Source organism: Rhinoraja longicauda, chromosome 13 (genome assembly GCF_053455715.1).
Source record: "Rhinoraja longicauda isolate Sanriku21f chromosome 13, sRhiLon1.1, whole genome shotgun sequence".
Lineage (NCBI taxonomy): Eukaryota > Metazoa > Chordata > Chondrichthyes > Rajiformes > Arhynchobatidae > Rhinoraja > Rhinoraja longicauda.
The window spans coordinates 1,521,517-1,546,484 of NC_135965.1; the positions used below are offsets into that span (position 1 = coordinate 1,521,517).

The window sequence follows — 24,968 nt, forward strand, 5'->3', positions numbered from 1 at the left end:
TGAATAGGAGGAGCTTATTCTGTATGTGAATAGGAGGAGTGGGTTTACATATGATGAGTGTTTGTCGGCACTGGGCCTGTACTCGTTGGAGTTTAGAAGAATTAGGGGGGGACCTCATTGAAACGTACCGATTAGGGAAAGGCTTGGATCGAATGGATGTGGAGAGGATGTTTCCAGTAGTGGGAGAGTCTAGGACTAGAGGTTATAGCCTCAGAATTAAAGGATGTTCCTTTAGGAACGAGGTGAGGAAGAATTTCTCTAGTCAGAGGGTGGTGAACCTGTGGAATTCTTTGCCACAGAAGGCTGTGGAGGCCAAGTCAGTGGATATTTTTAAAGCAGAAATAGATAGGTTGTTGATCAGTGCGGGTGTCAGGGGTTATGGGGAGAACGCAGGAGAATGGGGTTAGGAGGGAGAGATAGATCAGCCATGATTGAATGGCGGAGTAGACTTGTCGGGCCAAACGGCCGAATGCCTCTGGTGTTGTTTATGAGATTATGAGCACATGTGAATGTTGTTTAGACATGCTGCATGCCAGCACGGGCGGATTCATTTTCTGAGGATGTTCCAATGAGATGAACGTGATATTGTCATCAAAATGATAATGTCTATTGTTGAAGCAGCAAAATATGGTTTGATCCAACTTTAGATAGCTCCTCTGTCCCTCTCTTCCCCTCCCCCTTCCCAGTTCTCCCTCTATCTTCCTGTCTCCACCTATATCCTTCCTTTGACCCGCCCCCCTGACATCAGTCTGAAGAAGGGTCTCGACCTGAAACGTCACCCATTCCTTCTCTCCTGAGATGCTGCCTGACCTGCTGAGTTACTCCAGCATTTTGTGAATAAATACCTTCGATTTGTACCAGCATCTGCAGTTATTTTCTTATAAATATGGTTTGGTGATCGGCATTCACCCGAATAACTCCTGTGTTAATGTGGAGGGCTGGAATAATTGATACCCACAGCCTTGGCTGATGTGATCTCCTGGTTGCCAAACACTAAGTCCCCTTCCCATTCCCAACTGACCTTTCTGTCCTGGGCCTCCTCCACTGACAGAGTGATGTCAAATGCAAAGTGGAGGGCAGCTTACACCCCTTTCTCTAACTTGAAGTAACCCTTGCTTTCCCTCCCTCTCCACCCCTCCCCCACCCTAGTCACCGAGCTAGTTTCACTGTCGTCATGTTCAGTTCCTCTATCTGTGCACGCATCGTCACCGATCCCACAGCCAACCATGTGTGTCTCACATTTCCTTGATTATTGCATATCTTCCATTCATTTCTCCCAACTACTGTCTAGTTTAGTTTAGTTTAGAGATGCAGCGAGGGAACAGGCCCTTCGCCCCACCAAGTCCGTGCCGACCAGCGATCCCTGCACACTAACACTATCCTACACATACTAGGGACAATTTACACTTACACCAAGACAATTAACCTACATACCTGCACGTCTTTGGAGTGTGGGAGGAAACCGAAGATCTCGGAGAAAACCCATGCGGTCACGGGGAGAATGTACAAACTCTGTACAGACAGCGCCCGTAGACGGGATCGAACCCGAGTATCTGGTGCTGTAAGGCAGCAATTCTACCATTTTGCCACCGTGGTCTAACTGTATCTCTCGCTCCCCTTTCCCCTGAAGAAGGATCTCGACCTGAAACGTCCCCCATTCCTTCTCTCCAGAGATGTTGCCTGTCCCGCTGAGTTACTCCAGCCTTTTGAGTCTGTCTTTGGTTTAAACCAGCACCTGCAGTTCCTCCCTGGTCATTGCCATCTTCCTTTGTATCAGTTTGCTAAGGAATAATGATCTCGATTAGATTGGCCTGCATTTACTGGACATAACGTTTGTGGACTAGTTTCCACATGGTCATGTAGATGCAAGTGTTGAAATGGTTTAATAGGACACGTGGCTAATTGTGGATCACAAGTCTTCAATGCTACGGCCAGCATTGTCAGGTACTCTAGTCTCTGCTGCTGTCACTGTGTTTAGCTGTTTCTTTATCATATGGTTTAGTTGAGTTCAGAGGTACAGCGCGGAAACAGGCTCGTCGGCCTCGTTTTTCTCGTTGATTGTATTGGTCACAGAGTGCTATGTTTACATACTCTGTTGTGCTGCTGCAAGAAAGAATGTCATTGTTCTATCTGGGAATCCTTCTCTCCCGAGATGCTGCCTGACCCGCTGAGTTACTCCAGCAGTTTGTGTCTACCTTCGATTGAAGCCACTATCTGCAGTTTTCTTTCCTAACTATTTCCTTGTGCTCATTCTCATTTTTCCATTCAGAGCGGCACTGTCTTTCTTCACTGCTGTGTCATGCCAGGCTGAATATCATCCTGAACTGCCCTTCCATTGCCCTCCAGCCTCAATAGCCTTTGCATTGTGAGGACATGTTTAACATTGCAGAGAGGGCGTCACCTGGAGCAGGCAATACATGAAACTTGTTTGTTCTTTCAAACCATTTAACAATCTTTGCAAATCAGATTTTCATTAAGATGCCACTTATCTAAGCAATTACAGTATAATTTAAGATATGGTAGAAAATAGCTCAAATAACATGTTGTCCAAATTAAATCTTCTCAATGCTAATTTTCCAGTTACGAAGTGCGTTGCTATAATGTCAAACCTGGGACCTATGATCCATTAAAAACCAGCATTGCTTTTATCTGTAGGCTTTCTGCTCCCTGATTCCTGATATAAATGTCGCTCTTATTCTGCTCAACCTTTCAAACGAAATTTAATAACTTTTCAGATGATTTGCAATCTAATCAAATCATTAAATCGCGGCTCTTCAGGCAGCTGTGAAATATTTGTCGACTGTCAGATAAACCTGTAATGATGCTCATAGATATTATTTAAATGTCACAGTCATACAGCGTGGAAAAAGCTCCTTCGGCCTAACTTCGGCCTGACACCTTGGACCCTCTTCAGTTTGCATATAGACCAAACAGGGCCACGGACGATGCCATCAGGGGAGTGGACACCTCCCCATCCACATCGGTGATGCTGAGGTTGAAAGGGTCAGCAGCTTTAAGTTCCTCGGTGTGCACATCACTGAGGACCTTTCCTGGACACTGCACACGGACACAATAACAAAGAAGGCCCACCAGCGGCTCTTTTTTCTGAGAAGACTGAGGAAGCTTGGCATGAACGCCAGCATCCTCACAACCTTCTACAGATGCACCATCGAGAGCCTGCTGACGGGCTGCCTTACAGTCTGGTAATTGCAACATTACAACTGTCGCCGACAGTTCGCCGGGTGTGGCGGGCATGATCGTGAGGAGTCTTCAAAGATTCGTAGTGGATCTCAGCACGTCACTGAGAAATCAACCGGTATGAAATTTCTTGACGACAGCTGGCTTGTCGCCAGGTATCGTTGCTTATTGCGGGCGCTGTCGCATGCTGTCCCCAGGTTTGCTAGTTTTTCTTAGATGCATTTAGAAGCACATAATATTAAATTAAGTAAAGTCATTTGAAGATACCATAAAATACTTGTGTTTAACCAATTTATTTACCGTCAGGACATTTGACAGGTAGATTGGAGGCGACAGTTTGACGGTCAGGTAAGCGTGGGAATTTTTGCGATGTTTATGGCCATCAGCGATTACATTTAAAGTGGGCTCCCAACCCAGATATGCAACCCAGAAACCAGATATGCATCTACTGTACATTTTCAAAGAATGCCCACACTCCGCACAAAAATCCATTCAACCACTTTTAAAGTTAAATTTCTTAATACTGCTATTAGTAAACTGGAAGTCAATCCAGTTTATGCCTTGTTACTGTGAAGCTTGGTTTTCAAGTAACCCGGGCAAGATGTTATATTTAAAAACTCTCAAGTAATCACAGACTTGTCAGTGATTTCAGCGAAAATTAGGACGCCGGAGAAGTATTGACAGCGTGGGAATTTTGCGATGTTTCCGAAGACGGTGTAATCTCGACCTGACTCGGCATTGTCGTGGTCATTGTCGACGGGTAAAAGAAAATGTTGGCAATCTGCTACGACTTTCACAGTCGCCGGCAGTCGCCTAAAAAATCGCCTTTTTGGGACAGGCCCTTAAATCGTTCCCTCCTCACCTTAAACCTATGTGCTCTGATTCTTGATTCCCTTACTCTGGGTAAAAGTCTCTGTGCGTTTACACTATCTATCGCTCTCATGATCTTATAATTTCATAAGTTCATAAGTGATAAGAGCATAATTAGGCCACTCGGCCCATCAAGTCTATGCCACCATTCAATCATGGCTGATCTATCTCTCCCTCCCAACACCATTCTCCTGCCTTCTCCCCAGAACCCCCTCCACCAATCTTATTAGCCTCTATAAATTAGAGAAATCAATATGCATACCATTGGGTTGTTAGCTGCCCAGACAAAATATGAGATACTGTTCCTCCGATTTGCGTAACGAGCGTAATAAATAAGCAGGTATGGCACACTTGGACTTTCAGAAGATGTCTCAAGGGGTTATTTAGCAAAATTGAGTGTCAATGTAAATGGAGGATTGGTTATCAAACAGAAAAGAGGATAGGAATAAATGTGCTATTTCAGGTGCTATTTCAGGGAATTGAGGAATGCAGTGGAACAGAGGGATCTGGAAATAACTGTGCATTGTTCCCTGAAGGTGGAATCTCATGTGGATAGGGTGGTGAAGAAGGCGTTTGGTATGCTTGCCTTTATAAATCAGAGCATCGAATATAGAAGTTGGGATGTAATGTTGAAATTGTACAGGGCATTGGTGAGGCCGAATCTGGAGTATGGTGTGCAGTTCTGGTCGCCAAATTATTAAGAAGGTTAAATCGTTGGGTATTAATAGTGAGGTTGCAAGATGGATTCAACAATGGCTGAATGGGAGATACCAGAGGGTAATGGTTGACAACTGTATGTCAGGTTGGAGGCCAGTCTAGTGGAGTACCCCAAGGATCTATGTTGGGTCCACTGTTGTTTGTCATTTACATTAATGATCTGGATGATGGTGTGGCAAATTGGATTAGTAAGTATGCAGATGATACTAAGATAGGTGGTGTAGTTAATAATGAAGTAGAGTTTCAAAGTCTACAGAGAGACTTGGGCCTTTTGGAAGGGTGGGCTGAAAGATGGCAGATGGAGTTTAATGCTGATAAGTGTGAGGTGCTGCATTTTGGTAGGACAAATCAAAATAGCACGTACAGGGTAAATGGTAGGGAATTGAGGAATGCAGTGGAACAGAGGGATCTGGGAATAACTGTGCATTGTTCCCTGAAGGTGGAATCTCATGTGGATAGGGTGGTGAAGAAGGCGTTTGGTATGCTTGCCTTTATAAATCAGAGCATCGAATATAGAAGTTGGGATGTAATGTTGAAATTGTACAGGGCATTGGTGAGGCCGAATCTGGAGTATGGTGTGCAGTTCTGGTTGCCAAATTATAGGAAGGATGTCGACAAAATGGAGAGGGTACAGAGGAGATTTACTAGAATGTTGCCTGGGTTTCAGCACTTAAGCTACAGAGAGAGGTTGAACAGGTTGGGTCTTTATTCTTTGGAGCGTAGAAGGTTGAGGGGGGACTTGATAGAGGTTTTAAAAATTTTAAGAGGGACGGACAGAGTTGACGTGGGTAGGCTTTTCCCTTTGAGAATGGGGAAGATTCCAACAAGGGGACATAACTTCAGAATTAAGGGACAAAAGTTTAGGGGTAACATGAGGGGTAACTTCTTTACTCAGAGGGTGGTGGCTGTGTGGAATGAGCTTCCGGTGGAAGTGGTGGAGGCAGGCTCGATTTTATTATTTAAGAGTAAATTGGATAGGTATATGGATGGGAGGGGATTGGAGGGTTATAGTCTGAGAGCAGGTAGATGAGACTAGGTCAGAGAAAGTGGTCGGCGTGGACTGGTAGGGCCGAACGGGCCTGTTTCCGTGCTGCAATTGTTATATGGTTATATGGTTAAAAGGAGGCCATTTAGCTCAAGTCTATGACAGACACAAAATGCTGGAGTAACTCAGCGGGGCAGGCAGCATCTCTGGAGAAAAGGAATAGTGACATTTTGGGTCGAGACCCTTCTTCAGACTGTCTGAGTTACTCCAAAGCTGAGTTACTCCAGCTTTTTAGTGTCTATCTTCGGTTTGAGCATCTACTGTTCCTTCCTGTACAACTCAAGTCAATGCCAGAGTTCTTCCCCTTCCATGTTTCAGCATGTGAGCATAGCTTGTTCACCTGCACCTCCTCCAACCTCATCTATTGCATCCGCTGCTCCAGATGTCAACTTATTTACATCGGTGAAACCAAGCGCAGGCTCGGCGATCGCTTCGCACAACACCTGCGCTCAGTCCGCATTGACCAAACTGGTCTCCCGGTGGCTGAGCACTTCAACTCCCCCTCCAATTCCCAGTCTGACCTTTCTGTCATGGGCCTCCTCCAGTGCCATAGTGAGGCCCACCGCAAATTGGAGGAACAGCACCTCATATTTCGCTTGGGCAGTTTGCAGCCCAGCGATATGATCATCGACTTCTCCAACTTTAGATAGTTCTTCTGTCCCTCTCTTCCCCTCCTCCTTCCAAGATCTCCCACTGTCTTCCTGTCTCCACCTATATCCTTCCTTTGTCCCACCCCCCTGACATCAGTCTGAAAACATTGCCCATTCCTTCTCTCCTGAGATGCTGCCTGACCTGCTGAGTTACTCCAGCATTTTGTGAATAAATAGCTTGTAAGACCATAATTTTCCACGACTTGGAGGGTCACCTGCAAATGGTGGTGTTTCCTCACACCTGGTCCCCTTATTGCCCTTGATGGTAGAGATTGTAGTTTCAGAAGGTGCTTTCAGAGTGACGTGGACAAATTACCACAGCGACTTTTGTAGATGGGCTGACAGTGTAATTGTTTTAATGTGATAGAAAACATTTATAGTGTGTGAAGGATGTGAAAACGTTCATCACTATAAATTTCTGTATGTGTTGGTCTTTACGTGATAAAAGTTGAGACCAACATATACAGGTATATTTACTCTGTGACAAAATTCTCTAATTTAACCAATTACGTGTGACAAAATTAAACGTAGTTCTAAGAATAGCTAATGTGATTAATTTTGTATAGGAAGGAACTGCAGGTGCTGGTTTACACCGTGGATAGACACAAAATGCTGGAGTAACCTTTGAAGGGTCTCGACCCGAAACGTCACCCATTCCTCCTCTCTAGAGATGCTGCCTGTCCCGCTGAGTTACTCCAGCATTTTGTGTCTGATTAGTTTTGTATTTCAGTTTGATAATCTCTTTGTTTTGATGCTTCCACTGAAATCCCCTGATGATCATTTGCTCTTTCAGTCCACATTACAACACTGACTTTAGTAACCAACTAGTTCTATCTTGTTAAGGTGTTCACTATGTACTTAACTGAAGGAGGAACAGATGGCGAGGAAAATGATTCACAAGTCTGCATGGTGCCTTGCCCTACTTGCTTTTGTGACAGGACCTCATGGCTCATCAACAGTAAGATGGAATCATCTTCATTGTCTGGAAGAGTGGACAATAGACAATAGACAATAGGTGCAGGAGTAGGCCATTCAGCCCTTCGAGCCAGCACCGCCATTCAATGCGATCATGGCTGATCACTATCAATCAGTACCCCGTTCCTGCCTTCTCCCCATACCCCCTCACTCCGCTATCCTTAAGAGCTCTATCCAGCTCTCTCTTGAAAGCATCCAACGAACTGGCCTCCACTGCCTTCTGAGGCAGAGAATTCCACACCTTCACCACCCTCTGACTGAAAAAGTTCTTCCTCATCTCCGTTCTAAATGGCCTACCCCTTATTCTCAAACTGTGGCCCCTTGTTCTGGACTCCCCCAACATTGGGAACATGTTATCTGCCTCTAATGTGTCCAATCCCCTAATTATCTTATATGTTTCAATAAGATCCCCCCTCATCCTTCTAAATTCCAGTGTATACAAGCCCAATCGCTCCAGCCTTTCAACATACGACAGTCCCGCCATTCCGGGAATTAATCTAGTGAACCTACGCTGCACGCCCTCCATAGCAAGAATATCCTTCCTCAAATTTGGAGACCAAAACTGCACACAGTACTCCAGGTGCGGTCTCACCAGGGCCCGGTACAACTGTAGAAGGACCTCTTTGCTCCTATACTCAACTCCTCTTGTTACGAAGGCCAACATTCCATTGGCTTTCTTCACTGCCTGCTGAACCTGCATGCTTCCTTTCATTGACTGATGCACTAGGACACCCAGATCTCGTTGAACTCCCCCTCCTCCTAACTTGACACCATTCAGATAATAATCTGCCTTTCTATTCTTACTTCCAAAGTGAATAACCTCACACTTATCTACATTAAACTGCATCTGCCATGTATCCGCCCACTCACACAACCTGTCCAAGTCACCCCACAATTTTTCCTATAAGTATTCCGTTCTTAATAAGCGCCTGTCATTAATGAGATTGCCCCTTTCCTGCCTTTTGAATACGTTGTCACCTTTGCTGTCTTCCATTCCTTTGACACTGCATCCATGCGCAGGGAACTTGTCGGGCTATGATCCAACTTCTGCAGTAGCCCCCCTTCACACAGTAACTGCTCACTGAATTGTCCACTTTGAGAACTTCTATCTTTTACATACATATAGCGTGGAAGCAGGCCCTTTGGCCCAACTTGCCCATGTCAGTCCATAGGCCCCATCTACATCGGCAGGGTGGTGCAGCAGTAGACTTACTGCCTTGCAGCGCCAGAGACTCAGGTTCGATCCTGACTACAGGTGCTGTCTGTAAGGAGTTTATACGTTCTCCTTGTGACCCTGTAGGTTCTCTCTGGGTGCTCCAGTTTCCTTCCTCACACCAAAGACGTACAGGTTTGTAGGTCAATTGCTTGTAAAAATTGTAAACTGTCCCTGGTGTGTAGCGTAGATCTAGTCTACTGGGGTGATTGCTAGTCGGCACGGACTCGGACTGAAGGGCCTCTTTCCACACTGTATCTCTAAAGTCGAAATCTACACTTGTCTCACCTGTGTGAGTTTGGCCCATATCCTTCTAAACATATCCTATCAATATCGAACCAGTTTGCGCAAATCATACCCATAATGGGATATTAATTATGAATGTTTATAATAGAGTCTGTGTTTGGAATATGAATCGACTTTAAGTTCTACCCAAATGTAGTCCTCATTATTTTGGTAGTATACAACTCAGCGGGCAGCTCGGTGGTGCAGCGGTAGAGTTGCTGCCTTACAGCACTTGCAGCGCCAGAGACCCAGGTTCGATCCTGACTATGGGTGCTGTCTGTACGGAGTTTGTACGTTCTCCCCGTGACCAGCGTGGGTTTTCACCGGGTCCCCGGTTTCCTCCCATACTCCAAAGACGTACAGGTTTGTAGGCTAATTGGCTTTGTATATGTGTAAATGGTCCCGAGTGTGTGGGATAGTGTTAGTGTGCGGGGATTGCTGGTCGGTACGGGTCCTGTGGGCCGAAGGGCCTGTTTCCGCGCTGCATCTTTAAACTAAACTGAACTAAACAAATAATTATTGCATTTACACACATCAATACGTTACTCAGTACTTTACTTTGTTAAACTTTTACATTATTACAGTATCTTGGAAAGTTAAGAGTGAACTTCAAATCATCACTATTGTAGAAAGAAATAAGAGAACTTGGTGCATGGAAATTTAATTTATTTTAAATCTTTTTGAAAGGTTTATAATTGGAAGGAATGTAAATGTTAGTCACATTAACATGGAGTCCTTTACTTTTTGCCCTGGGCTTCTTCTTGACAAGGGAAAATTAAATGTTTGTTCAGGTAACAGTCTACTGTCACAACTACTGATTCACAAGCTTCCTCATTTCATTGCCGATTACTCTGCTTAATTTGACTCCAGTAAGCATCTCGCATTGTGGATTTTCCAAATAATTACCTTCAAAAATTGTTTAAGATCTCGTTTTCTATTTTAATTCCATCTAAAATTTTAATTCCAAGTGAAGCCGTCTGTAGCAAATGAGTGTGTAGGAAGGGACTGCAGATGCTGGTTTGAACCGGAAATAGACACAAAAAGCTGGAGTATCTCAGACGTACAGGCAGCATCTCTGGAGAAAAGGAATAGGTGACATTTTGGGTCGAGACCCTTCTTCTCACTGAGAGTCAGGGGAAAGGGAGTCTAGAGATATGGAAGAGTAAGGTGTAAAAACGACAGATCAAAGCAGACGATGATCAAGGACATGTAGTATAAGAAAATAACTGCAGATGCTGGTACAAATCGAAGGTATTTATTCACAAAATGCTGGAGTAACTCAGCAGGTCAGGCAGCATCTCAGGAGAGAAGGAATGGGTGACGTTTCGGGTTGAGACCCTTCTTCAGACTGTAGAATGGACATGTAGAATGGACTTCAGGACATGTAGAATGGTTCATTGTATGCCTCCTTTTCACCTTCCCCTCGGCTAACAATCGTTAATATTAATCAGCGGGACAGTGAAACTAATTGGAGAACTAGGGTGGAGGAGGGACGGAGGGAGAGGGAAAGCAAGGGTTAGTTGAAGTTAGAGAAATCAATACTCCTACCGCTGGGTTGTTAGCTTCCCAAGCGAAATATGAGGTGCCGTTCCTACAAATTGAGTTGGGCCTCATTCTGACAGTGGAGGAGGCCCAGTACAGAAAGGTCAGGATGGGGAGGGGGTGTTTAAGTGTTTAGCAACCAGGAGATCAGGTAGGCAGGCCTAGGCGGACCGAGCGGAGATGTTCAGTGAAACAAGTCCACACCTGGAACAGCGGATACAGTAGATGAGGTTGGAGGAGGTGCAGGTGAACCTCTGCCTCAACTGAAAGGACTGTCAAGGTCCCTGGACAGAGTTGAGGGGGGAGGTATAAGGACAGGTGTTGCATCTCCTGCGGTTGCAGGGGATTGTACTTGTGGAGGGCGTGGTTTGGGTGGGAAGGGATGAGTTGTCCAGGGAATTGCGGAGGGAACGGTCTCTGCGGAAAGTGGGAAGGGGTGGGGATGGGAAGATGTGGCCAGTGGTGGGATCTCGTTGGAGGTGGCGGAAATGTCGGAGGATTATGTGCTGTATTCGACGGCTGATGGGATGAAAGGTGAGGATGAGGGGGACTCTGTCCCTGTGGGACCGGGGGAGTAACAAAGGAGCTGCGGGGTACCGAGGAGACACGTGTGAGGGCCTCATCTATGATCCCTAAAGAGTGAGGACATCTCAGATGTCCTGGTATGGAACACCTCATCTTGGGCGCAGATGCGGCGTAGACGGAGGAATTGGGAGTCGGGGATAGAGTCTTTGCCAGAAGCAGGGTGGGAAGACGTGTAGTCGAGATTGTTGTGGGAGTCAGTGTGTTTGTAATAGATGTTTTCTCTAGAGATGCTATTTGACCCGCTATGAAGCAAATGAATGTAGACAGAAAATGCTGGAGTAACTCAGCAGGTCAGGCAGCATCTCGGGAGAGGAGAAATGGGTGACGTTTCAGATTGAGACCCTTCTTCAGGCTGATGTTCGGGGAGGGGGTGGGGCAAAGATAGAATGTAGTCGGAGACAGGAAGACTAGTGGGAGAACTGGGAAGGGGGAGGGGATAGAGAGGGGAAGCACGTGGAGCAGATGAAAGTTGACCAGCAATTTCTTGTGTACAGAGTGTAAGAAAATAACTGCAGATGCTGGTACAAATCAAAGGTATTTATTCACAAAATGCTGGAGTAACTCAGCAGGTCAGGCAGCATCTCAGGAGAGAAGGAATGGGTGACGTTTCAGGTCGAGACCCTTCTTCAGACCTCTTGTGTACAGAGGTCACTTTAACTGTAAAAGAGGATGAAAGCACATTTCTGCATTTTGTTAGTGTCAGCTTTAGTACAACAATGGTTGGCCTGTGCTGCCTGTGCTACCTGTGGAGTCTACCTCTACGCTATCATGTATCTGCACAACAGTTTGCACTTTCCCCACTGCTATGCATGCAAAGCGTGAATTTAATCACAACTGCTGCCCTGTGGGAAAGGATGGGCAGTTAAATCGGGATGATGGATTCATCTGCCTCATTCTCAGAGTCGTGCGGCGGATCAATAGGCCCTTCGGCCCAAATTGTTCAACCCCCAAAGATGCCCCAGGTAAGCTAGTCCCGTCTGCCCGTGTTTGGCCCGTCCCTGTGACCATTTCCCATCCATGTACCTGTCCAAGTGTCTTTTAAATGCTGTAACAGAGCTTCAACTACCTCCTCTGGCAGCCTGTTCCATACAACCCACCACCTTGTTCTCTCAAATGTAATTTTAAAGTGTGTAGGTACTGAGATGAATATTGAAATTGTTTTAATGAATCTTTTTTTAGGTGCCCTGGATCAAACAGGAATTGCACTGAAAAGTCTGTTCTGTGTGAAGTCAATGGATGATCCGGGAGAGGTAGGTACCAGCCTCGTCATCTGTTCAATCTGCCTAATTATGCAATTCTGTTCTAAACCCATGTAATGAATGAACGATACTTTATTGTCACGTGTATCTATGTCCAGTGAAAAGCATTGTTGTGCGCACACCCAAGGCAGTACACAAGTGTCACCATGTGTTGGTGGTGGCAAAGTTACAAAAGTACCAATCAGTCCTATCTACTGCCTATCACACGTGGCACGAGGTGTTCAGAAAAAAGATGAAATTTTTTAGATCAGGCATGGATGGCCCTGGGCAGAGGGGGGGAGGGAGTGGGAGATGATGAAAGGGGCAGTTGAAAAGCTGAACATAAGGTTATAAGTGATGGGAACAGAATTAGGCCATTCAACCCATCAAGTCTACTCCACCACTCAATCATGGCTTGATCTATCTCTCCCCCATAACCTCATTCTCCTGCCTTCTCCCCGTAACGTCTGACACCCGTACTAATCAAGAATCTATCTCCCTCTGCCTTAAAAATATCCATTGACTTGGCCTACACAGCCTTCCACAGATTCACCACCCTCTGACTCAAAAAAATAATCCTCATCTCCTTCCTAAAGGACCGTCCTTTTGTTCTGAGTATATGATAGGCTGGTTGTAGACTCTCCCACTAGTGGAAACATCCTCTTGTATTCACTGGAGTTTAGAAGGATGAGAGGGGATCTTACAGAAATGTATAAAATTATAAAAAGATTGGACAAGCTAGATGCAGGAAATATGTTCCCAATGTTGGGGGAGTCCAGAACCAGGGGCCACAGTCCAAAAATAAAGGGGGGGCCATTTAAAACTGAAGTGAGAAAAAAACATTTTCACCCAGAGAGTTGTGAATTTGTGGAATTCTCTGCCACAGAGCCAATTCACTGGATGAATTTAAAAGAGAGTTAGATAGAGCTCTAGGGGGTAGTGGAATCAAGGGATATGGGGAGAAGGCAGGCAAGGATTACTGATTGTGGATGATCAGCCATGATCACAATGAATGGCGGTGCTGGCTCGAAGGGCCAAATGGCCTCCGCCTATTTTCTATGTAATCCTCTCCACATCCACTCTATCCTGGCCTTTTGCTATTTGGTAAGTTTCAATGAGGTCCCCTCTCATTGAAGTCTTTAGCTGTGGATATGATCTCAGTGGGGTTGGGGCAGTTGAGCAGGTGAAGGAAGATGGTCAGATTGCTTGCCAGAAGGATTGAATTCAGCTGAGGAGAGAGTTGGATAAGGAGTTGTTGCAGTGATTATCTGGGGGGCTGTGGACACCAGCCCCATGAGGAGAGCATGGGGGCAATCAGTAACTAGGACACCCACCTCAAAGACGATAGGGACCTCAAACTCCTTAGCTGTCAACCAGCTTAGTTGAGTCCTTTGATAGACACAAACTACTGGAGGAACTCAGCGAGACAGGCAGCATCTCTGGAGAGAAATTCAGGTCTAGACTCTTCTTCAAATCTTTATTTGAGTCCTTTTTTTGCTTTCATTAAAACTGGGCTCAGATATTTAGTTAAAATCATCTTTCGTGTTTGAGGTATACGTCACAACTTGGTTTGGGAACGGCTCCATCCAAGACCGCAAGAAATTGCAGTGAATTGTGGACGCAGCCCAGACCATCACACAAACCAACCTCCCTTCCATCGACTCCATCCATACCTCACGCTGCCTCGGCAAGGCCAGCAGCATCATCAAGGACAAGTCGCACCCTGGCCACTCCCTCGTCTCCCCTCTCCCATCGGGCAAAAGGTACAGAAGTGTGAAAACACACACCTCCAGATTCAGGGACAGTTCCTTCCCAGCTGTTATCAGGCAACTGACCCATCCTACCACAACCAGAGAGCAGTCTTGAACTACTATCTACCTCATTGGTGACCCTCGGATTACCTATGATTGGACTTTACTGGCTTTACCTTGCACGAAACATCATTCCCGTATCACTGTAAATGGCTCAATTGTAATCATGTGTTGTCTTTCCGCTGACTGGTTAGCACGCAACAAAAGCTTTTCACTGTACCTCGGTACACGTGACAATAAACTAAACTAAACCATATCTGGGTCCCCAACTATAAGGAAGCTTTTGAAAGATGGTAATCTGCAGGTTGCAAAATGGATTTGCAGCCTTACTGATATTGAAAGGAATTTAGGTAACTGCATGTGGTATATGTACAACCAAGAACTTGAAGAATGTTCTTATCTCCCTTTACTGAGAATTATTGAAATATACTCATCAGGTCATACGTAAGGTCATAAGGTGTCGTACAGGTCATATAGGTGTCAGAGGTTATGGGGAGAAGGCAGGAGAATGGGGTTAGGAGGGAGATAGATCAGCCATGATTGAATGGCGGAGTAGACTTGATGGGCCGAACGGCCTAATTCTTCTCCTATCACTTTTGAAATACACTATCCCAAAACATACCGGGGAAATAATCATAATATTTTTATTTCTCCCATATTCTAATCAGTTTTGCAAACCTAAAGGTAATTTGTCAGAATGAAAAATAAATGGTGTACAATTCAGTTTGGGTAGACACAGGCCAACATATCCTGCAATAATATGCCTTTGGATACACTTCATGAATAAACATTGTTTCCCCACAAAAAAAGTGTTAAAATTGATGGGATTTGGAGAGACAAGAGACTGAGATGCAGAAATCACAAGTTAATCATTTCCAGTGTAGAACGTGAGATCTTCATATTGCATGATGTTGCTTTACATTCGTCCATTAACAGCAAGGGATTATGGTAAGCCAATTGTTGAAAATACTGTGAATTAATATGCTGCCTTGATAAAACCGCACTGCTTTTCTTAGCACGAGGGCAGCTACTAGTGAGTGACAATTGAAAAGCTCCATCCGAACCTCCGCCTACCCTGTGCCGTGCTTGTATTATGTAATGAATCTCCTGTGCTGCTATATTTGTACCACTTGTGTCATCTTTCATAAACTAGCTGAACAGCAAACAGATCGCACAGTGACACCCTGTCACATTGTGACATGACCTCTGGTGCCAAGAATCGTCAGCAAATGCGTCACCTGCTTTTTTGGGCACAGTTGAGAGGATCATTATTATAAGATATTTTATTTTTAAATTATGATCGGTAGGTGGAGGAGGAAAAGAGTTGAAAATGTTAACTGTTTACGGGAGATCGCTTTTTGACAGAGAAATGTTACGGTAATTTTAAGGACAAGGCTCACCCTTGGTGGTGCTACGTGAGATGTATAACCTGCATATCCCCTTTCTATCAAAGAATCAGACAATAACACAGCACAAAAAGTCGAAGCGTGTACGAATATCTATAGTGGTAAGTGAGGAATTGACCCATTCTCATCGATGTATAATCCCATAGCCCAATCAAAATTAATACAGATTTACTTTCATCTGCTCAGAACATCACGCAAATTCATTTTTAATTTTATCTCATGAGCTCGAAAGGGAGATATCTCAACCCAGCTGCGGTGTTGACAGCAATATTGAGACAGTCTCATCTGAAGGCAAGAGAGACCTTTTTGGAGTTCGAGTTGATTCACCTGCAGAACTTGCAAGTGTAATTCTTCAAAAAACTCCTCTTGATAATGTGTTCATACACTTCCAATGAAGATGACTGATGTGTTTACAAAAAAATCCGCATAATCGTTGAACATCCGTAGAATTTTTAAACTATTTCCATAAAGTTCAAGGCAAATGTGGTCAGTATCAGAATATACCGATCAGCCAAAACATTATGACCTGATGAGCCAAAACATTATGCCCACCTGCCTAATATGCTGTTGGTCCTCCGTGTGCAGCCCCATACGCAGCAGGGTGCGATGCACTGTGTATTGTGACACATTCCTCCCGTGACCACCATTGAAATTTTCTGTGACTTCTGCCAGTTCTGCCAGTTCTGCGACTTCTGTCGGTTCGGACCAGACGGGATAGCCTTTGTTGCCCTCGCGCATCGATGAGCCTTGGGCGCCCAACACCCTGTCTGTCGCCGGTTTGTGGTTTGTCCCTCCTCGGACCACTGTCGGTAGGTACTCACCACTGCTGACCGGGAGCACCCCACAAGCCTTGCCGTTTCAGAGATGCTCTGACCCAGTCGTCTGGCCATAACAATTTGACCCTTGTCAAAGTCGCTCAGGTCTTTACTCCTGCCTATTTCTCCTGCATCCAACACATCAACGTCAAGAAGTGACTATTCACTTGCTGCCTAATATATCCCGCCCCTTGACAGGTGCCATTGTAACAAGATAATCAATGTTATTCACTTCACCTGTTAGTGGTCATAATGTTTGGCTGATCGGTGTATTTAAATGCAATTTAGTTACCCTTGTTACAACGACTTTTTTTGCAAAAAAACTAATGTTTGTTCAGGCAAGGAAAATTTCATACTTCTTCTAAATCTAACGGAGGGAGGCATGAATACGGCAAAGCACAACTCAGTGCCCGGGAATGCAGATTAATCACAATCTCCAAACACAACAGTAGCTGTAGATCATCATTGCGGTGTTGGAATTGGCTGTCAGATTGCTAATCTGTAACAGATATGGGATAATGGTATGTCTTGCATTTCATGCCAACCATCGACCTGGTCAGCCAACCTGAACACACCTGATTGAATGGGGTATTTGTGTCCACTGTCAAAGAATTTCTCTTTTGAGCTCATAAGATAACCTTTTCAACAAATACTTACACTTATAAAAATCATTTCCATTCTGAAAGAGCTACAGGAGTGCAACAATATTTTGTCAAGAGGATGCTGCTGTTCGGCTGAGTGGTGAGACGATCGAGATGATGGCCGACTGGGACTGCATTAGCACTGAGATAACTGCTGTCCTCAGTGGAGCTGCCTGGTGCAAAGCTGATGCGTCCATCCCAAATGAACAAATAATCTCTGATAAGCAAATCCATTCCATTCAAAGGATGACTAGTTTTGATAATTTGTCAATTCTTTGACCTGATTCGTGTTTGATTCCCCCCCCCCCCCCCCGAATCAAATATTTACAGTTACTAATCCGTTTTGATTTAATTTGGGTTTGATGAAAAAGAACGTTCACAATTCAAGTATTCTGCATTTGACGAACTGTTGGTGCTTCCATTTGTTGCACTGCCTTCTATCGACCATTGCCCATAAACATGCTTTGCCTGTGGCACGGACACAGCATTGCCTGGACTCTTCATTCTGCCATTGTTTGATAGACCATTGAGAGCAATTCATGGCAGCGGTGGGGCTTGTCCATTTTACTTTGCTGCATTTTCACCTCTGTTACAATGAAGAACTTCAATGTGCCGAATAGCAAACTACCTGGCAGAGTTTCAGTGTGGTGGGTTTTGATCTCGGCTGCAGTGGTTTAAAATGGGTCAGGCAGCATCTCGGGAGAGGAGGAATTGGAGGGGGAGTTGAAATGCTGAGCAACCGGGAGATCAGGTAGGTTAAGACGGACTGAGCGGAGGGAGGTGTTCAGCCAAACGATCGCCGAACCTGCGCTTGGTTTCAGCAAAACGATCGCCGAGCCTGCGCTTGGTAAGGTAAAGAAGGTAAATGGTTTGCTCGCTTTCACAGGGGGGCATTCAGTATACCAGTCATGAAGTTATAATGCAACTTTATATGACGTTGGTTAGGCCACATTTGGAGATTAGTTGTGAAATTCTGCTGGCCCCATTACAGGAAGGTTGTGGAGACCTTGCAAAGGGTTTACCAAAGGATGCTGGTTTTTGGCGTATTTGCTGCAGGGAGAGGTTGGACAGACTGGGATTTTTTTCTCTAGAACGGCGGAGGTTGCGGGAAGTATATAAAATGGTGAGATCCATACACAGGGGAGGCAGTCAGAATCTGTTTCCCAGGGTGGAAAAATTAAAGCCTGGAGGCAGAGCTTTTAGGTGAGAGGGCCAAAGTTTACAGGAGACTTGACCAAGTGGACCCATTGGACCCAACCCTCCCCCTCCCCTTTCTACCTCCCACTTCCCCTCCTCCATCCCCCCTACCCACTCCCCTCCACCCCCTCCCTCCCTAGGAGAAAGATTTAAAATGTGAATAACTTAAAATATATAAGTGACGCTTTAGTTTTATTTTAGAGACACAGCGTGGAAACAGGCTCTGTGGCCCACCAAATGCCTCGAAGGGCCAAATGGCCTCCTCCTGCACCTATTTTCTATGTCCCTAGCTTTGCTAACATCACTGACTTTGTGAACCTGCCTGCATGTGGAAATATATTCTGAAGCAATATAATTCCATGCAAGTGCTTAATCCATTTATTTTCATTGATGAATGAACAAATTAATACTTTATTGTCACATGTGGCAAGTCACAGTGAAATTCTTTGTTACTCCAGCGTGTTGTGTCCACCTTCGATTTAAACCAGCATCTGCAGTTCTTTCCCACACACGGAGCAAATCAGAAGTTAGGCACAATAGACAGTTAACATGAATACCCTGTGGCAAGGTGCTTCCCAAGGACAATAGCTAAATCTGTATTGAATCATACTTCTGATGTGCTCCTTGTGTCGGAAAGAACTGCAGATGCTGGTTTAAATCGAAGGTAGACACAAAATGCTGGAGTAACTCAGGTTACCCAAGGTACGCAAATAGCCGCCACATAAAGGGCGCTGACAAAGTCACAAAGTATCCGTGCCAGGTCCGCCTTTGTTCTCCCCCCCCCCCCCCCCCCCTCACGGCCGTCCCCCCACGCTGGGTCCTCCGGCAGGGTGGGACAAGGCCATCTCTTTACCAATACGGTGGCACCAAGGCGGCACAGTGGCGCAGCGGTAGAGTTGCTGCCTCACAGCGAATGCAGCGCCGGAGACTCAGGTTCGATCCTGACTACGGGCGCCGTCTGTACGGAGTTTGTACGTTCTCCCCGTGACCTGCGTGGGTTTTCACTGAGACCTACGGTTTCCTCCCACACTCCAAAGACGTACAGGTTTGTAGGTTAATTGGCTGGGCAAATGTAAAAATTGTCCCTAGTGGGTGTAGGATAGTGTTAATGTGCGGGGATCGTTGGGCGGCGCGGACCCGGTGGGCCGAAGGGCCTGTTTCCGCGCTGTATCTCTAAATCTAAATCTAAAAAAATACCAATCTCAATGCCAGGCTACCTCTTTCAACCCTTAAATAGTTAATGACAGATTCAAGCAGTGCAGGTGCAATGACATTACAATTGCACCATGCCGTTTAAACTTCACACAATCTGTGTATAACCTCGCTTGGTATTTTATTGCACGTAATTAAAATTGATTCATCTTCTAAGTCAGGCGCAGAGATGCACAGGATTAATGCTATTCAGTTTAGCAAAGGAGTGTGGATTAATGCTCGCTCTCCTGCATGTTACACATATTTAGTGGGCCAAAAAAAAAACTTGCTACATGTCCAACATGCAACTGCCCTTTCAGGCCAACCTACCCACAGAAACACGAAAGAAAAATGAAATAAAACATATTACATTGTTTAGTTTAGAGATACAGCGTGGAAACAGGCCCTTTCGGCCCACCAGGTCCACGCCAACCAGCGATCCCCGCTCATTAACACTATCCGATACCCACTAGGAACATTTTTTACATTTACCAAGCCAATTAACCTACATACCTGCATGTCTTTGGAGTGTGGGAGGAAACCGAAGATCTCAGAGAAAACCCACGCAGGTCACGGGGAGAACGTACAAACTCCGTACAGACAGCACCCGTAATCGGGATCAAACCCGGGTCTCCGGCGCTGCATTCGCTGTAAGGCAGCAACTCTACCGCTGCGCCACCGTGACTCCCAATAAATAACTAAGATAGTCACAAAACGCTGGAGTAACTCAGCGGGACAGGCAGCATCTCTGGAGAGAAGGAATGGGTGACGTTTCAGGTCCGAAGAAGGGTCCCAACCCGAAACGTCACCCATTCCTTCTGTCCAGAGTTGCTGCCTGTCCCGCTGAGTTACTCCAACATTTTGTGTCTGTCTTTGGTGTAAACCAGCATCTGCAGTTCCTTCCTACACATAATAAATAACTATATCTCTTCAAATTATATCGAATCAAATGTTTTTGTTATATGCAGAAGGACAGCACTAAACCTGGAACATTATGAACTAAACACAACATGTATAATGACCTCATCTTAGGGAGGGGAAAGGTTTAATAAGAACATGAGGGACATTTCTTTTCATTCAGAGAGTGGTGGGTTTATGGAATGAGCTACCAGATGAAGTAGTGAAAACTGGTACAATAAAAACATTTAGGATATATTTGGACAGATACATGGATAGGAAAAGTTTAGAGAGAAATGGGGCATGTATGTGCAAATGCGACCTGCTTAGATGGTCAATATTGGTCGGCCAATATAAAGTTGGGCCAAAGGGGCTGTTTCAAGATTGTATGACTCTATAACTCTCATCTCGGTGTATTAGGTTGCCAGGCAATGCTGTTATAGTTGAGAGTTACTGCTTTTAGTAAAGGATACTCTATTTGTAGTCACTCTGTCTAATCTTGACACAAAGAAACCTACCTATATATTATTATATGCCAATATTAAATATTTCACTCGTCTTCAATAAGGACAGTCTAAGAATAAATGGGAGGCCATTTAAAACTGAGGTGAGAAAAAACTTTTTCACCCAGAGAGTTGTGAATTTGTGGAATTCTCTGCCACAGAGGGCAGTGGAGGCCAATTCACTGGATGAATTTAAAAGAGAGTTAGATAGGCTAGTGGAATCAAGGGATATGGGGAGAAGGCAGGCACAGGTTACTGATTGTGGATGATCAGCCATGATCACAATGAATGGCGGTGCTGGCTCGAAGGGCCAAATGGCCTCCTCCTGCCCCTATTGTCTATGTTTCTGTGACAGTGTTTGAATGTGATGGTTCTGGCGTGCAAGCTTTGATGAAGGACTTCAAGCTGAAGAGGTTACCAGTCTCAGTTCCCACAGATGCTGCCTGCCCTGATGAGTATTCCTAGTATTTTCTATTTTCATTTCAGGTTTCCAGCATCCACAGTTCTTGTTAGTTTTCCTGTAAACATTTAGCATCTTACAGTGCAGCTGTGCCTCCTCTCGAGAGCCCTACGTCTGCCAAGCCTGCCCTGATGCTCCATTAATTACTGTCATGAAGAATTCAGGTCCAACGTTTAATGCAGATATATAAACAGACATTTCACTGGTAGTATGTTTCAAACACGTTTTGAGCTGGAACTAATTTAAAATTAAGTTCTAAATATAGACACAAAATGCTGGGGTAACTCAGCGGGACAGGCAGCATCTCTGGAGAGAAGGAATGGGTGATGTTTCAGGTCAAGACCCTTCTTCAGACTAAGAGTCAGGGGAGAGGGAGGCACAGGAATAAAGAAGTGTAAGGTGTGAAAACGAAGCATCAAAGGTGAAATGGATCAAGGACACCTGGAGACTTAAAATTAAGTTATATATTTTTAATTAAATAATGCAGATTGGCGCCCTGCTTGCAATCTTATGCTCAGTATATCCGGAGCTACCTTTGTTAGCTTCTTTCACTTGCTGTGTGGTATTTTCACAAAGAGCAAAACTGCAAGCATGCATCTTGTTACAGTCATCTTGATATCACCCTGTGGCTGTTCAGTAGGAACCTCCCATATCTTCCCAATCCTTTCCTTTCCTTTTATGCACCAACTCTATGTTTATTGGTGTCCTTGTGGAAGGTTGGCTTATTTAGTTTGGTTTAATTTAAAGATACAGCGCGGAAACAGGCCTTTCAGCCCATCTTGTCCGCGCCCACACTCTATCCTGCACACACTAGGGACAATTTTTTACAGTTTTACCAAGCCAGTTAGCCTATAAACCTGTACGTCTTTGGAGTGTTGGTGAAAACCAGAGATCTTGGAGGAAACCCACGCAGGTCACGGGGAGAAAGTACAAACTCCGTACAGACAGCGCCCGTAGTCAGGATCGAACCCGGGTCTCTGGCGCTGCAAGGCAGCAACTCTACCGCCGCGCCACAGTGCATTTCTAATTTCCAATTTATTTAGTTTCAATTCTGGAATTTAAAATGTAGAATTTGGCCAAAACACATGCTCACATACGTTAGATATATCAAGCTGCTGATCGAGCGTGAAATCGGTTTGGCAGCGAATGCCTCCTGAGTGGTACAGTTCAACATCTGGAGCGTCACAGGCTCCGGTGATTCTGCAGGCAGGATATATCTCAAATGCACGCAGGGCAATGCGAATCAGCAATGGATTGAGGAGTGTCTTTCATGAGGGGTTAGGAGGCCACACAGAATCTGCAGAAGTAGGTAAAAATGCAAACATGACCCACTGAGTTACTCCAGCTTACTGAAGATTTACTGACCAGGATGACAGCTAGCTGCAATATCCCAACCTGCAAAACCAGTAGAAGGCAAATGTCTCCAGCATATGATTGTTTACACAAAGTGTACGGACAGGGGGCTGTACAAATAGAAGTAAAAATGTTTGAAATATCCCCCAGGTCAGGGAGTTTCTGCGGGGAGAGAAAATGAACTGATTTTTCAGGTTGACGCCAATAGACAATAGGAGGAGGCCATTCGGCCCTTCGAGCCAGCACCGCCATTCAATGTGATCATGGCTGATCATTCTCAATCAGTACCCCGTTCCTGCCTTCTCCCCATACCCCCTGACTCCGCTATCCATAAGAGCTCTATCTAGCTCTCTCTTGAATGCATTCAGAGAATTGGCCTCCACTGCCTTCTGAGGCAGAGAATTCCACAGATTTACAACTCTCTGACTGAAAACGTTTTCCCTCATCTCCGTTCTAAATGGCCTACCTCCTATTCTTAAACCGTGGCCCCTGGTCCCGTGGCCCCTGGTTCTGGACTCCCCCAACATTGGGAACATGTTTCCTGCCTCTAACGTGTCCAATCCCATAATAATCTTATATGTTTCAATAAGATACCCTCTCATCCTTCTAAATTCCAGTGTATACAAGCCTAGTCGCTCCAGTCTTTCAACATACCGGGAATTAATCTAGTGAACCTACGCTGCACGCCCTCAATAGCAAGAATATGCTTCCTCAAATTTAGAGACCAAACTGCACACAATACTCCAGGTGCTGTCTCACTAGGGCCCTGTACAACTGCAGAAGGACCTCTTTGCTCCTATACTCAACTCCTCTTGTTATGAAGGCCAACATTCCATTGGCTTTCTTCACTGCCTGCTGTACCTGCATGCTTCCTTTCAGTGACTGATGCACTAGGACACCCAGATCTCGTTGTACATATCCTTCTCCTAACTTGACACCATTCAGATAATAATCTGCCTTCCTATTCTTACCACCAAAGTGGATAACCTCACACTTATCCACATTAAACTACATCTGCCATGCATCCGCCCACTCACACAACCTGTCCAAGTCACCCTGCAACCTCATAGCATCTTTCTCACAATTCACACTGCCACCCAGCTTTGTATCATCTGCAAATTTGCTAATGTTACTTTTAATCCCTTCATCCAAGTCATTAATGTATATTGTAAATAGCTGCAGTCCCAGCACCGACCCGAAACGTCACCCATTCCTTCTCTCCCAAGTCAAGTCAAGTCAAGTCAAGATGCTGCCTGACCTGCTGAGTTACTCCAGCATTTTGTGAATAAATCGATTTGTACCAGCATCTGCAGTTATTTTCTTATACTTCTTTTACCCCACTAGTCACTGCCTGCCTTTCTGAAAGGGACCCATTTATCCCCACTCTTTGCTTTCTGTCTGCTATCCAATTTTCTATCCATGTCAGTACCCTACCCCCAATACCATGTGCTCTAATTTTGCCCACTAATCTCCTATGTGGAACCTTGTCAAAGGCATTCTGAAAGTCCAGGTACACCACATCCACCAGCTCTCCCCTGTCCATTTTCCTAGTTACATCCTCAAAAAATTCCAGAAGATTAGTCAAGCATGATTTCCCCTTCGTAAATCCATGCTGGCTCGGAACGATCCTGCTACTGCTATCCAAATGCTCCGCAATTTTGTCTTTTATAATTGACTCCAGCATCTTCCCCACCACTGAAATCAGACTAACTGGTCTATAATTCCCGTTTTCTCTCTCCCTCCTTTCTTAAAAAGTGGGATAACATTAGCTACCCTACAATCCACAGGAACTGATCCTGAATCTATAGAACATTGGAAAATGATCACCAATGCGTCCACAATTTCTAGCGCCACCTCCTTAAGTACTCTGGGATGCAGACCATCAGGCCCTGGGGATTTATCAGCCTTCAGTCCCATCAGTCTACCCAACACCATTTCCTGCCTAATGTGAATTTCCTTCAGTTCCTCCGTCACCCTAGGACCTCTGGCCACTAGAACATCTGGGAGATTGTTTGTATCTTCCTTAATGAAGACAGATCCAAAGTACCGGTTCAACTCGTCTGCCATTTCCTTGTTCCCCATAATAAATTCCCCCGCTTCTGTCTTCAAGGGACCCACATTTGCCTTGACTATTTTTTTCCTCTTCACATACCTAAAGAGGCTTTTACTATCCTCCTTTATATTATTGGCTAGTTTACCCTCGTACCTCATCTTTTCTCCCCGTATTGCCTTTTTAGTTATCTTCTGTTGCTCTTTAAAAGAGCCCCAATCCTCTGGCTTCCCACTCTTCTTTGCTTTGTTATACCTCTTCTCTTTTATTTTTATGTTGTCCTTGACTTCCCTTGTCAGCCACGGGTGCCTCTTACTCCCCTTAGA

At 45.0% G+C, this 24,968-nt stretch overlaps 1 protein-coding gene across 3 annotated transcripts in view; it reads left to right on the forward strand.

Annotated features, from left to right (window-relative positions):
• Positions 1–24,968, forward strand: part of LOC144599376 (chloride channel protein 2-like) — a 406,358-nt gene that overhangs the window by 350,205 nt on the left and 31,185 nt on the right. For 2 of the 3 annotated variants that reach the window (XM_078410172.1, XM_078410173.1), the window contains exons 19-20: positions 12,260–12,330; positions 15,583–15,636. In XM_078410172.1, the coding sequence (XP_078266298.1) occupies positions 12,260–12,330; positions 15,583–15,636 (125 nt within the window). The remainder of the gene's footprint in view (positions 1–12,259; positions 12,331–15,582; positions 15,637–24,968) is intronic. The other variant, XM_078410174.1, reaches the window with a different exon arrangement.